The 12,079-nt window shown below is 44.7% G+C and overlaps 1 protein-coding gene across 3 annotated transcripts in view; it reads right to left on the bottom strand.

Moving 5' to 3' along the window:
- The window catches only part of LOC132991394 (protein MTSS 1-like), a 43,935-nt gene that overhangs the window by 16,389 nt on the left and 15,467 nt on the right, over window positions 1-12,079 (bottom strand). For all 3 annotated transcript variants that reach the window (XM_061060164.1, XM_061060163.1, XM_061060165.1), the window contains exons 4-6: window positions 1,755-1,839; window positions 1,137-1,228; window positions 12-86 (exon numbers count right to left, since the gene is read on the bottom strand). In XM_061060164.1, the coding sequence (XP_060916147.1) occupies window positions 12-86; window positions 1,137-1,228; window positions 1,755-1,839 (252 nt within the window). The remainder of the gene's footprint in view (window positions 1-11; window positions 87-1,136; window positions 1,229-1,754; window positions 1,840-12,079) is intronic.

Here is a 12,079-nt window from a genome sequence, read left to right as displayed (position 1 = left end):
ACGTTTCAAACCTTTCTTTGCTTTTTTCTGCAGCTTCAGAGTGTCCGAGGATCTCTTCTTGATCTCCTGACGAGCCTTCTTATACTCTGCAGGGAGACACACACACATATGAAATACACACAAACACACACACACACACACACACACACACACACACACACACACACACACACACACACACACACACACACACACACACACACACACACACACACAGATTATTGAAATGGACGACGGAGACCAAGAAACAGACAGCTCCTTTAAAATGTTAAAAGTCTTTAAAGTTCACCTCTTCTGCTGATCCCCGTTCTTAAACTCTCATATAGCGTTACAATGCTGGATGCTCTACCTAAACGTGGGCAAAGTTTCAGATCATAAGGTAATCGTATGTTGGATTAATCCCAGGATGAGTCTGCAGAGGGCGCTAAACGGCTTGTTCTGTTAATCACGCCATAGTTCCCCGAAATGAAACCAAGAATTTCACCAGAGACTTCAAGCCTCTACGTAAGCCACTAAAACTTCTTACATAGACTCTCTTCTCCTTAAAGAGACAGTACACCTACTGAAGATAATGTGGTCAGGGGTCGATTGTTTACTCCTCAATCAGACCCAAACTGGACCAGACATTCTGAGCACGCTCCACAGTCCCTGTGTCCGGCTTTGACCGGGAAGTCGAGCAGAATAAGTGTAGAAGATGAAAAGGGATCAACATGGAGAGAGTCAAAGAGAGAACCAGACGAGGAGAGACAGGACAGGTTGTGTCTTCGTACGAAACGTTCAGAGCCGATAGGTCGTCCATGTTTTCACCGTTCGACAAACAGTCTGCTGCTCGCCAACGTGTTTGTCGATTGTTTACTTTGTGACGTAACGGGTCAACAGGAAGAAGGTCCAAAAGTAACGAGCTGACAGAGAACATATCGTCCCCTAGTGTAGAGGAGTCAGACAAACTTGATTCTCCCTCACTGCTTACGGGGAATAGTAGAACAGTGAGAGGATACTGTAGCTCCACTGCACCGTGCACGGACACACACTCAGCGTTTCAGTGTGTGTGTGTGTGTGTGTGTGTGTGTGTGTGTGTGTGTGTGTGTGTGTGTGTGTGTGTGTGTGTGTGTGTGTGTGTGTGTGTGTGTTTGAACCTTTGGCGTGGTCCTTGTCCAGAGTGTTGGCCACTCTCTTCCACTCCTCCATCTGCTCCTGGAGGGGGTTAATCAGACAGTCCAAAAACACCCTAGAAAACACACACACACACACACACACACACACACACTCACACTGTTAAAGAAGTCCTAATAACACAAGGGTAAAGACTCAGTTCAATAGTTTACTAAGAGGAGGAGGAAGGAGAGGAGGAGAGGAGGAGGTTTGCAGACTCTTTGAAAGGTGGATCAGGACGTAAATGGAAATTTTCAGGAGGTAAAAACTGATGCGCAGACATGGAGCAGATGGTAATGTGTTAAAGAATGCAGGAAAATAAATGTAGACTCCATGATGGTTATAAGTTAAAAAATGAATGAAGGAAAAAAATGAGAAAATGATCAGGATGGTTTGTTTCTGCAGTTAGTCAGTTTGAGAGCGTGATGGGCGAGAGATGAAGCAGGAGGAAGAGGAGGAGCAGGGAGCAGGTCACCATGGAGAGCAGGGAGGAGATGCTACACCTGTTCAATACACACACACACACACAAACACACGCACGCACACGCGCACACACACACACACACACACACACACACACACACACACAGATCGACTCTCACATGGAGAACTGGCGGAGCTTGGTCTCGATGCTGCGGTGCCTCATGCACATCCTGGTGAGGGCCGAGCCGATGTCTCTGGTTCCTCCTGAAACAAACACAGAGAGGACAAGCTGTCAGGAAATGTTCACGCTGAGCCTTCAAAATAAGACGCAGGAAAAGACCCCAAAAACTCAACCTATAAGAATACACAAATAAAAGCTCATATTAGATTCGGTCTTAGATTCAGGAGTCTTCGTTCACTCACAGACGTAAACCAACTAGCCTACATCCAGCACTCAGGGCCTCTGTCCACCGCCGGGTTTTTTTATGGGCAGAGAGCGCTGGCTGTACGCTCAGGAGAGATTGGATGAAGCGTTTGTGTACTGAGAATAAAAGAGCTGCACGTCTGTCCTGTGTCTATGACAACAGTCTGTTGTCCTATGATAGACACTGCACTGTTACTTTTTACTGTAGGCTTAGGTTTAATTGTTTTTTTTCCTTCACTGTGAGCATCAAATGGAGGATGTTTGTCCTCCTACTTTATCTGGATGAGCGCCTATCATGGCTCCGATCAGATAAAGAGCGAGGAGGATTCAGGAGGATTTCACAGTAAGCCTGTCCTGTGTGGACATTTTTCAGCAGTGCATGTGTGAGAAAAAGAGCTGCTGTAATGTGATGACCTCTCCACTGAATCAAACACTCGGGACAGAGGTCAGAGGTCGGATCAGAGCTCTACACTCTGAGTGTCTCTCCTGCTAGAGGACGCTCCGTCAGGGTGGAGCCGAGTCTGTTTGAGAGCAGCAGGAGCTCCACAGGCACCCGGAGGAGCCAGATGGTCGTCCCCTCTCTCCCCCAGACAGGACTCTCCCTCCTGGGGTAAAGATCAGCCGACCTCAGCCTGTCAGCCTGGAGCTCCAACAACCAACTCACACTCTCACTCACACACGAGTTATAATGTTTGAAGAAAAACACAATCTGTTTGTTTTTATTTTGACAGAAAGACATGAAAAATGACTTCTCTGTTTCTTAAAAGTTGTTTACTTGTTGTGAGCGTTCTCTTCAGGACAAGGAGTGTATGAAGACGATGGAGCCCTCGTGTACAATATACGTATGTGTGAGTGTGTGTGTGCATGTTAGTGTGTGTGTTTGTGTGTGCGTTTGTGTGTCCGGGGTGGGGTAGTGAGCACTGCATTGCAGCACTGACACCTCAGTCTCTCCTCCGCTCCTCCCTTACTCTCCTCCTCTTCTCTCCTCTCTCCTCCCCTCTCTCTCTGCACACTAACTCCTCCTCCGCTCAGACTGTATTTAAGAATGATTTCACGTGATTATAACGAGCATGCTTCCAGGATTTATAGTCAATAGTTATAATTATGATATAATTATGATGACAAAGTGAAAACCATCTGCAGAGATTTTTTTTTATCTTTTTAAACACTTTGTTGGAGTTGAGAAAAATAAAGTTATTTTTGTGATTAAATTGAACACACATAAACCAAGAACCAGAGGACTTTTCACTCCTCTAGATCGTTTGCTCTGGTCTGAATCATCGACCTGTTTGTTCCATTTCTGCATAACTACCTCCAGTTTGGTCTGTGTTCACACGGGGACATTTACAAGGGGAGCTAAATGTGTGATGAGCGAGGAAACTGCTCTCTGATTGGTCAGAATTTCTTGTGGTACGCCATGAAGTAAACAAAAACTATCTGCCTCCTGATTGGCTGTGGCTGCTCCCAAAACTTTTTACAGTTTCTAATTGGACAGACGAGGACACGGCCTGATGTCGGCTCTGCTCATCAGTTTTTATATCGTTTGTATTTATCACTGAAGGTAAACGAGACAGTTTGAAAATAATATGTTGATGTTGTTTACAGTTCAGGAGAAGGACCACGTTAGTCCTCCTGAACCAGGACCTGCTCATCCACCCAAACTGTCTCTGAAACTCCATCAGGTCTGCCTAGGGTCTTTAACGCATGTTCAGTAGACTCATGTGGTCCTCTTTACTCCACTCATCACCTCCTTTTCGTTTCACTCCTCCTTCACACCGCCTCTCCCTTCCTCTTCACACATCATCATCATCATCCTCTCTCTCTCTCCTCCTCTTCTCTCTTTCTCCCGCCCTGATGTACTTGACCCTGACCTCCTTTCTCAACTCATCTCCTCCTCTCTTCTCACCTTGTCTCCTCGTCTCCTCTCAACTCGTCTTCTCACCTCGTCTCCTCTCACCTTGTCTCCTCCTCTCATCTCACCTCCTCTCCTCGTCTCCTCTCTTCACACCTCATCTCCTCCGCTCCTCTCTTCTCACCTCGTCTCCTTTCACCTTGTCTCTTCCTCTTTTTTCACCTCATCTCCTCCTCTCCTCTCTTCTCACCTCGTCTCCTCGTCTCCTCTCACCTCGTCTCTGTGCGCTCCCAGAGCACCGTTTCTATGAGGAACGTCAGCAATCTGCAGTTCTACAGGCCGATGTTTGTCAGGAACAAAAGTAACAGGAGTTTTGAAGTGAACCAATCAGCTCATGAGTTCAGCGACATGTGTAAAAATGAACTTTTTTAATCTGGTGCTACGATATGTAGAGGTTGTTTTTATCAGCAGGCTGGTTGAGTTCCTGTACGGTCACAGCCAGTCGATTAGTTCCTGCTCGATTCAACCGATTGACCCGACTTCTCATGCAGTGTGTGTGTGTGTGTGTGTGTGTGTGTGTGTGTTCCACAATTTCCCAGTTTGGGATCAATAAAGTAATTCTATTCTATATTCTATTAATGACTGGCATTGAGACCCAGCTGACCCAGTTGACAGGCACAGAGCAGCGTCTCTGTCTGACCTGCAGCCGTCTCTCTGTGATCAGGCTGCAGCTGCAGACTGAAGCGCCTCCAGGCTGCATGTGAGAGAAAACAGGACCCATCACACAGAATCCGACCAGCCTCCGTCGTCATGACAAAATGCACCCACAGACTTACAGTCAGCCTCCGTTGTCATGACGCCGTGCACACAGACTCACAGTCAGCCTCCGTTGTCATGACACTGTGCACACACTAAAAGTCAGCCTCCGTTGTCATGACACTGTGCACACACTAAAAGTCAGCCTCCGTTGTCATGACACCGTGCACACAGACTCACAGTCAGCCTCCGTTGTCATGACACTGTGCACACACTAAAAGTCAGCCTCCGTTGTCATGACATCGTGCACACAGACTCACAGTCAGCCTCCGTTGTCATGACACCGTGCACACACTAAAAGTCAGCCTCCGTTGTCATGGCACTGTGCACACAGACTCACAGTCAGCCTCCGTTGTCATGAAGCCGTGCACACAGACTTACAGCCTCTGACTGAGTGTAACCTCAATTTAAAACGCACACAGAGTTTCCTGACCGACTTTTCCAGCACGAGATCCTCAGAGAGAGCGGAGCGCACATATCACGTGAGAACAGAGGATGGGGTCGGCCTCAGTGTGCAGAAACAGAACTGACCTGGAACTCAAACACGTCTCAATCCATCCAACGGGACGTGACCTCAACCACCACAGCCCCACAGGATGGACACACAAGCAGGCACACACACAGACAGACCCACTCTCTCACACACAGAGACAGACACCCCCACACACACACACACTCACACTCAAAAAACACACACACACACACACACACACACACACACACAGAGACAGACACCCACACACACTCTCTCACACACACACACACACACACACACACACACACACACACACTCACACACACACACACACTCTCACACACACAGACACACACAGACACACACACACACTCACTCTCACACACACACACACACAGACACACACACACAGACACACAGACACACACAGACACAGACACACACACACACTCTCACACACACAGACACACACACACAGACACACAGACACACACAGACACAGACACACACACACACTCTCACACACACAGACACACACACACACACACACACACACTCTCACACACACAGACACACACACACAGACACACTCACACACTCTCTCACACACACAAACTCTTACACAGGCGAGTGCTCTTCCTGTGATGAACCCTGCGTGAACTGTAAAGAACAAACTGACAGCAGAAAACAAAATGCAGCAGTTTAGTAACGGTCACGGAGGTCATAGCGGTGGCGTGCAGACCGTGTTTGTGCATTTGTGAAAAGGGGCTTAAGATACCTTTGACCTTTTTCTTTTTTTGACCACAAGACTTTTTACGAGATGTACTCAGTGCTTCCTCCTACAGCTCATGTTTATGCATCACAATAACAACGGAATTTTTTTTTTATCCGCCCCAGCATGGTGGTGATAGGACTCGGGGTCACATGGTGGTGATAGGACTCGGGGTCGCATGGTGTTGATAGGACACGGGGTCACACGGTGGTGATAGGACTCGGGGTCACACGGTGGTGATAGGACTCGGGGTCACACGGTGGTGATAGGACTCGGGGTCACATGGTGGTGATAGGACTCGGGGTCACATGGTGGTGAGAGGACTCGGGCTCGCAGGTCGGCGGTCTTCAAACTGAATCGTGAAACTTCTGAAGAGATGATGGGGGTCAAATTAATCGTGCACATGTTGGGTGGAAGTGTTACACATCTTAAGAACATGAATGATATCTATAAATAAATATAGTGGTGGGGTTGTTAGAGCGTTCTGATTGGCTGACAGGTGTTGTTATTGTTGTTGTGGTCCGTCTCAGTGTGAAAGAAGCATCACTTTAACAAACTAAATTAATATCAAATATTTGTCAAAGTTCCCCAGAAATATAAACTCATGATGTCACATTGAGCTGCATTCTGATTGGCTGAACCGAAGGCTGAAATAACCAATCAGCTGATAGATTCTGTTAAAACAGCTGCAGAGTGTTTCCTGCTCATTGCATCAGTCAGCCTCTCTCTCTCTCTCCCTCTTCTCTCTCCCTTCTTTCTCTCTCGCTCTATCCCTCCTCTCCCTCACTCTCTCGCTCCCTCCCTCCTCTCTCTCCCTCTCTCGCTCTATCCCCCCTCTCTCTCCCTCCTCTCCCTCACTCTCTCTCTCACTCTCTCTCTCTCTCCCTCTCTCGCTCTCTGTGCATGAAACCAAGGTCACTCTACCTCTTCAACGCGTCTCTCATGTCAACATGCCACGGCATCAATCTCTCTAATGTACCGACACCAAATCCAAAGATGCAGAGGGTCAGCGTCCCGTTAAAAGGTCACGCAGAGCTGAACGGGGGCGGGGCCGAGGAGCACGTCAGTTACAACACAGAGGCAGATTTTTTTTAGCATCTCGAAAACTGTAATATAGATGATTACTAGAGTGAAGTTCACTGATCTAAAAACACAGACACCCCGTCACATATCGGGCTGTGATTTGATTTCTTTAAATCTGAATATACGCATGTGAAAATGGCGAGCATTTCCCGCCTCATGCTGCAGATGCTTTCATGCACTCCGTGATTTATTTCACAAGCAGCCCCGACACCATCGAGCCTCTGTTGATGATAAACAACAGAGCAAATGAATCTGAGACCGTAAGCCGATAAGGTCGCACCATGGTCATGTTTTAAAACATTAAATATGTAACGTTTACGTTTGACTTTAAACTCACTCCTCAGTGGCTCGGTGACCTCGTGGTTACACTTAGATGGTAAGATCCATCTGTAACACGGGACTGAATGTTTGAACAAATGTAAAAGCCCGACGCCTGTCCCAAAAAGAGGCGGGGTCAGTTCACAGATTGATTAAACCGTCCCGTAGTGTGTTGTTTTCTGTATTAGCTAATGAAGCAAAGGTACTCCTTTGCTTCCATGCTGCTCGCCCGACCGAGATTGATTTAGATAAGATAAACACATTTATTGTGTTGATCCCACAGATGCAGTTATCAAAGATTTATAATGAAGACAAGATGGTCACTCAGCTAGAAAGTCACTGAGCATGTGAATCACAGCTCGACACTCTGCAGAGTGATGATGCTTGTTGTAATCCATAAAGCGCCCTCTGCTGGTGACAGAGAGCTGCTAGTTTAATACAATGAACTCAAATGAAATGATATTTGACTGGTGAATAAATCTTGTAATATCTGCGCATATCATAGATAAAACTAGTCAATACAGATAGTCACTGGATAAGCTAATATGGGCCGATATAATCGGCTGGCTAATTTATCGGTCTAGTTTTTAGAGCACAGAGTTTCACCTGCCAGGCTTCATTCAGGCTTCAAAGATCGTTTACAGAGACTGAAACTTAACGTGTGGAGAGACGACAGAAGCAGCTGAACCCTCAGAGGATCATGATGCATACAAATAGAAATAATACCATGTAATTAATGAGAGGATAAATCAAATCAAAGTCTGTCCCTGCATCTCCTCTGCATGTTTGAAACGTTCCAGTCAGAGATGATGTCGACTTCTCTCGTGTTTTTAAAGTTTGCAAAGTTTCCACGAGACAAATCTAAATACTTTAAATCATTTTGATTAAAGATGTCAGCGTCTCTGACTCTGGATCACGAGTCCATGGGAGGATCTTTAAACCTCTGTCACTCCTTCTGCTTTTAGCTCGCAGAAATATTCTAAAACTTTACCCTCTAACTGGGTCACAGGGAGTGTGTGTGTGTGTGTGTGTGTGTGTGTGTGTGTGTGTGTGTGTGTCTGGAGTGTGTGTGTGTGTGTGTGTGTGTGTGTGTGTGTGGGGAGTAAACAGGATTCCTTGCAGATCCTCTCTCAGGTTGACCGGGTCGTACAGTCCAGGAATACCACACACACCAACCGGGGCTTAGGGTGCCTTCTGCAGGGTGTGTGTGTGTGTGTGTGTGTGTGTGTGTGTGTGTGTGTGTGTGTGTGTGTGTGTGTTGGAGGGGGGCTTACAGTAGAGTCTTCAGATTCTCTGAATAGCGACCCTGAAATATCTCTCCTCTCTGATTACGTGTGAGGTTTCAGTTTCGCTGCAGGTCAGATTTTACTACGAGCAGAAACTCTGAAACTTTTTATTTATAGATCTCTACAGTGGGCTTCAGGAAGTAAATATCATCACCATCATCTCCATACCAGATACGAGTATTCGCCATGATGTCTTAACCATCCCAGGTAAACTGACCACGACAGTTTGTCTGATATCAACCTTTAAGAACAACACGGTTTATTCAGGATATCGAGGAAAAGAACTACACTACCCACAATCCTAGAGGGGCACAGCGACAGCTCTGATTGGTGGAGCTAGTTAGGACCGTAACCAGTTCATCTGTGGTATCTGTGGTGTGTGTTTACTGGTATCTGTGATGTATTTATACTGGTATCTGTGGTGTGTGTGTACCGGTATCTGTAGTGTATGTGTACTGGTATCTGTGGTGTGTGTATACTGGTATCTGTGGTGTGTGTATACTGGTATCTGTGGTGTATGTGTACTGGTATCTGTGGTGTGTGTATACTGGTATCTGTGGTGTGTGTATACTGGTATCTGTGGTGTGTGTATACTGGTATCTGTGGTGTATTTATACTGGTATCTGTATACTGGTATCTGTGGTGTGTGTATACTGGTATCTGTGGTGTGTGTATACTGGTATCTGTGGTGTATTTATACTGGTATCTGTATACTGGTATCTGTGGTGTGTGTATACTGGTATCTGTGGTGTATATATACTGGTATCTGTGGTGTATGTATACTGGTATCTGTGGTTGATATATACTGGTGTATATATACTGGTATCTGTGGTGTATATGTACTGGTATCTGTGGTGTATGTATACTGGTATCTGTGGTTGATATATACTGGTATCTGTGGTTGATATATACTGGTATCTGTGGTGTATGTATACTGGTATCTGTGGTGTATATATACTGGTATCTGTGGTGTATATGTACTGGTATCTGTGGTGTATGTATACTGGTATCTGTGGTGTATGTATACTGGTATCTGTGGTGTATATATACTGGTATCTGTGGTGTATGTATACTGGTATCTGTGGTGTATGTTTATTGGTATCTGTGGTGTATTTATACTGGTATCTGTGGTGTATATATACTGGTATCTGTGGTGTATGTATACTGGTATATGTGGTGTGTGTGTACTGGTATCTGTGGTTGATATATACTGGTATCTGTGGTGTATGTATACTGGTATATGTGGTGTGTGTGTACTGGTATCTGTGGTTGATATATACTGGTATCTGTGGTGTATATATACTGGTATCTATGGTGTATGTATACTGGTATCTGTGGTGTATATATACTGGTATCTGTGGTGTATGTATACTGGTATCTGTGGTTGATATATACTGGTATCTGTGGTGTATGTATACTGGTATCTGTGGTGTATATATACTGGTATCTGTGGTGTATGTATACTGGTATCTGTGGTGTATATATACTGGTATCTGTGGTGTATATGTACTGGTATCTGTGGTGTATGTATACTGGTATCTGTGGTGTATGTATACTGGTATCTGTGGTTGATATATACTGGTATCTGTGGTGTATATATACTGGTATCTGTGGTGTATGTATACTGGTATCTGTGGTGTATGTATACTGGTATCTGTGGTGTATATATACTGGTATCTGTGGTGTATGTATACTGGTATCTGTGGTGTATGTTTATTGGTATCTGTGGTGTATTTATACTGGTATCTGTGGTGTATATATACTGGTATCTGTGGTGTATGTATACTGGTATATGTGGTGTGTGTGTACTGGTATCTGTGGTTGATATATACTGGTATCTGTGGTGTATGTATACTGGTATATGTGGTGTGTGTGTACTGGTATCTGTGGTTGATATATACTGGTATCTGTGGTGTATATATACTGGTATCTATGGTGTATGTATACTGGTATCTGTGGTGTATATATACTGGTATCTGTGGTGTATGTATACTGGTATCTGTGGTTGATATATACTGGTATCTGTGGTGTATGTATAATGGTATCTGTGGTTGATATATACTGGTATCTGTGGTGTATGTATACTGGTATCTGTGGTGTATATATACTGGTATCTGTGGTGTATATGTACTGGTATCTGTGGTGTATGTATACTGGTATCTGTGGTTGATATATACTGGTATCTGTGGTGTATATATACTGGTATCTGTGGTGTATGTATACTGGTATCTGTGGTTGATATATACTGGTATCTGTGGTTGATATATACTGGTATCTGTGGTGTATGTTTATTGGTATCTGTGGTATATATATACTGGTATCTGTGGTATATATATACTGGTATCTGTGGTGTATGTATACTGGTATCTGTGGTGTGTGTGTACTGGTATCTGTGGTTGATATATACTGGTATCTGTGGTGTATGTTTACTGGTATCTGTGGTGTATATATACTGGTATATGTGGTGAATGTTTACTGGTATCTGTGGTGTATATATACTGGTATATGTGGTGTATATACTGTATACTGGTATCTGTGGTGAATGTTTACTGGTATCTGTGGTGTATATATACTGGTATATGTGGTGTATATACTGTATACTGGTATATGTGGTGTATATACTGTATACTGGTATCTGTGGTGTATGTATACTGGTATCTGTGGTGTATGTATACTGGTATCTGTGGTGTATGTTTACTGGTATCTGTGTATAAGTTACACACTGCTTCTCGTCAATCTCATCAGAAGTCATGAAGAAGAAACACGCTTAGATATTCAGCAGCTCGGTTATTTCTCCTCTTCTGACAGCTGAGAAAACACTCCGAGCTGTTCACAGATATCAGACCTTTAACACACACACACACACACACACACACTGAGAAGGCTGAACACACACGAGACGAGTGGAAACATGTTCGAGAAAGAGTAAAACAGAAACAAGATCCAGCTATAATTTAAATGCTTTGATCCTGACTCTTTAAAAACAAAGACAACACAGACACGTGCTCGCACTGTCTCTCTTTAATCTGAGACTCGAACAAAGTAAAGGGAGCGTTGTATTCGTTTGACCCGAGATGCTGAAACCAGAGCTTCATCGGTAATCTGATGGCTGAAAGTGTTGGCAGTCTGACTCTGTGTGCGTGTGTGTGTGTGTGTGTGTGTGTGTGTGTGTGTGTCTGTGTGTGCGTGTGTGTGTGTGTGTGTGTGTGTGTGTGTGTGTGTGTGTGTGTCTGTGTGTGTGTGTGTGTGTGTGTAGTATCTTAGTATCTGAATAGTGAAAGCTGATGTCAGCTCATGGTTCAGTCTCACCTGAAAAGATGCTGATGATGTTGGACTGAAGACACACCTGTGCTCACCTGGAGAAGTCCTCCCTCTTTCTACCTTTCTACACAGGTGTCATAATCAGTCCTGTTTTAAAGGTCACATATTGTCCTCCTCTTGAACCAGTTTAAATAAGTCTCAGAGCTCCTCAAAACAT

The sequence above is a fragment of the Labrus mixtus genome, chromosome 16 (genome assembly GCF_963584025.1).
Source record: "Labrus mixtus chromosome 16, fLabMix1.1, whole genome shotgun sequence".
NCBI classification, from domain to species: domain Eukaryota; kingdom Metazoa; phylum Chordata; class Actinopteri; order Labriformes; family Labridae; genus Labrus; species Labrus mixtus.
This window is presented reverse-complemented; position numbering and strand designations above follow the sequence as displayed.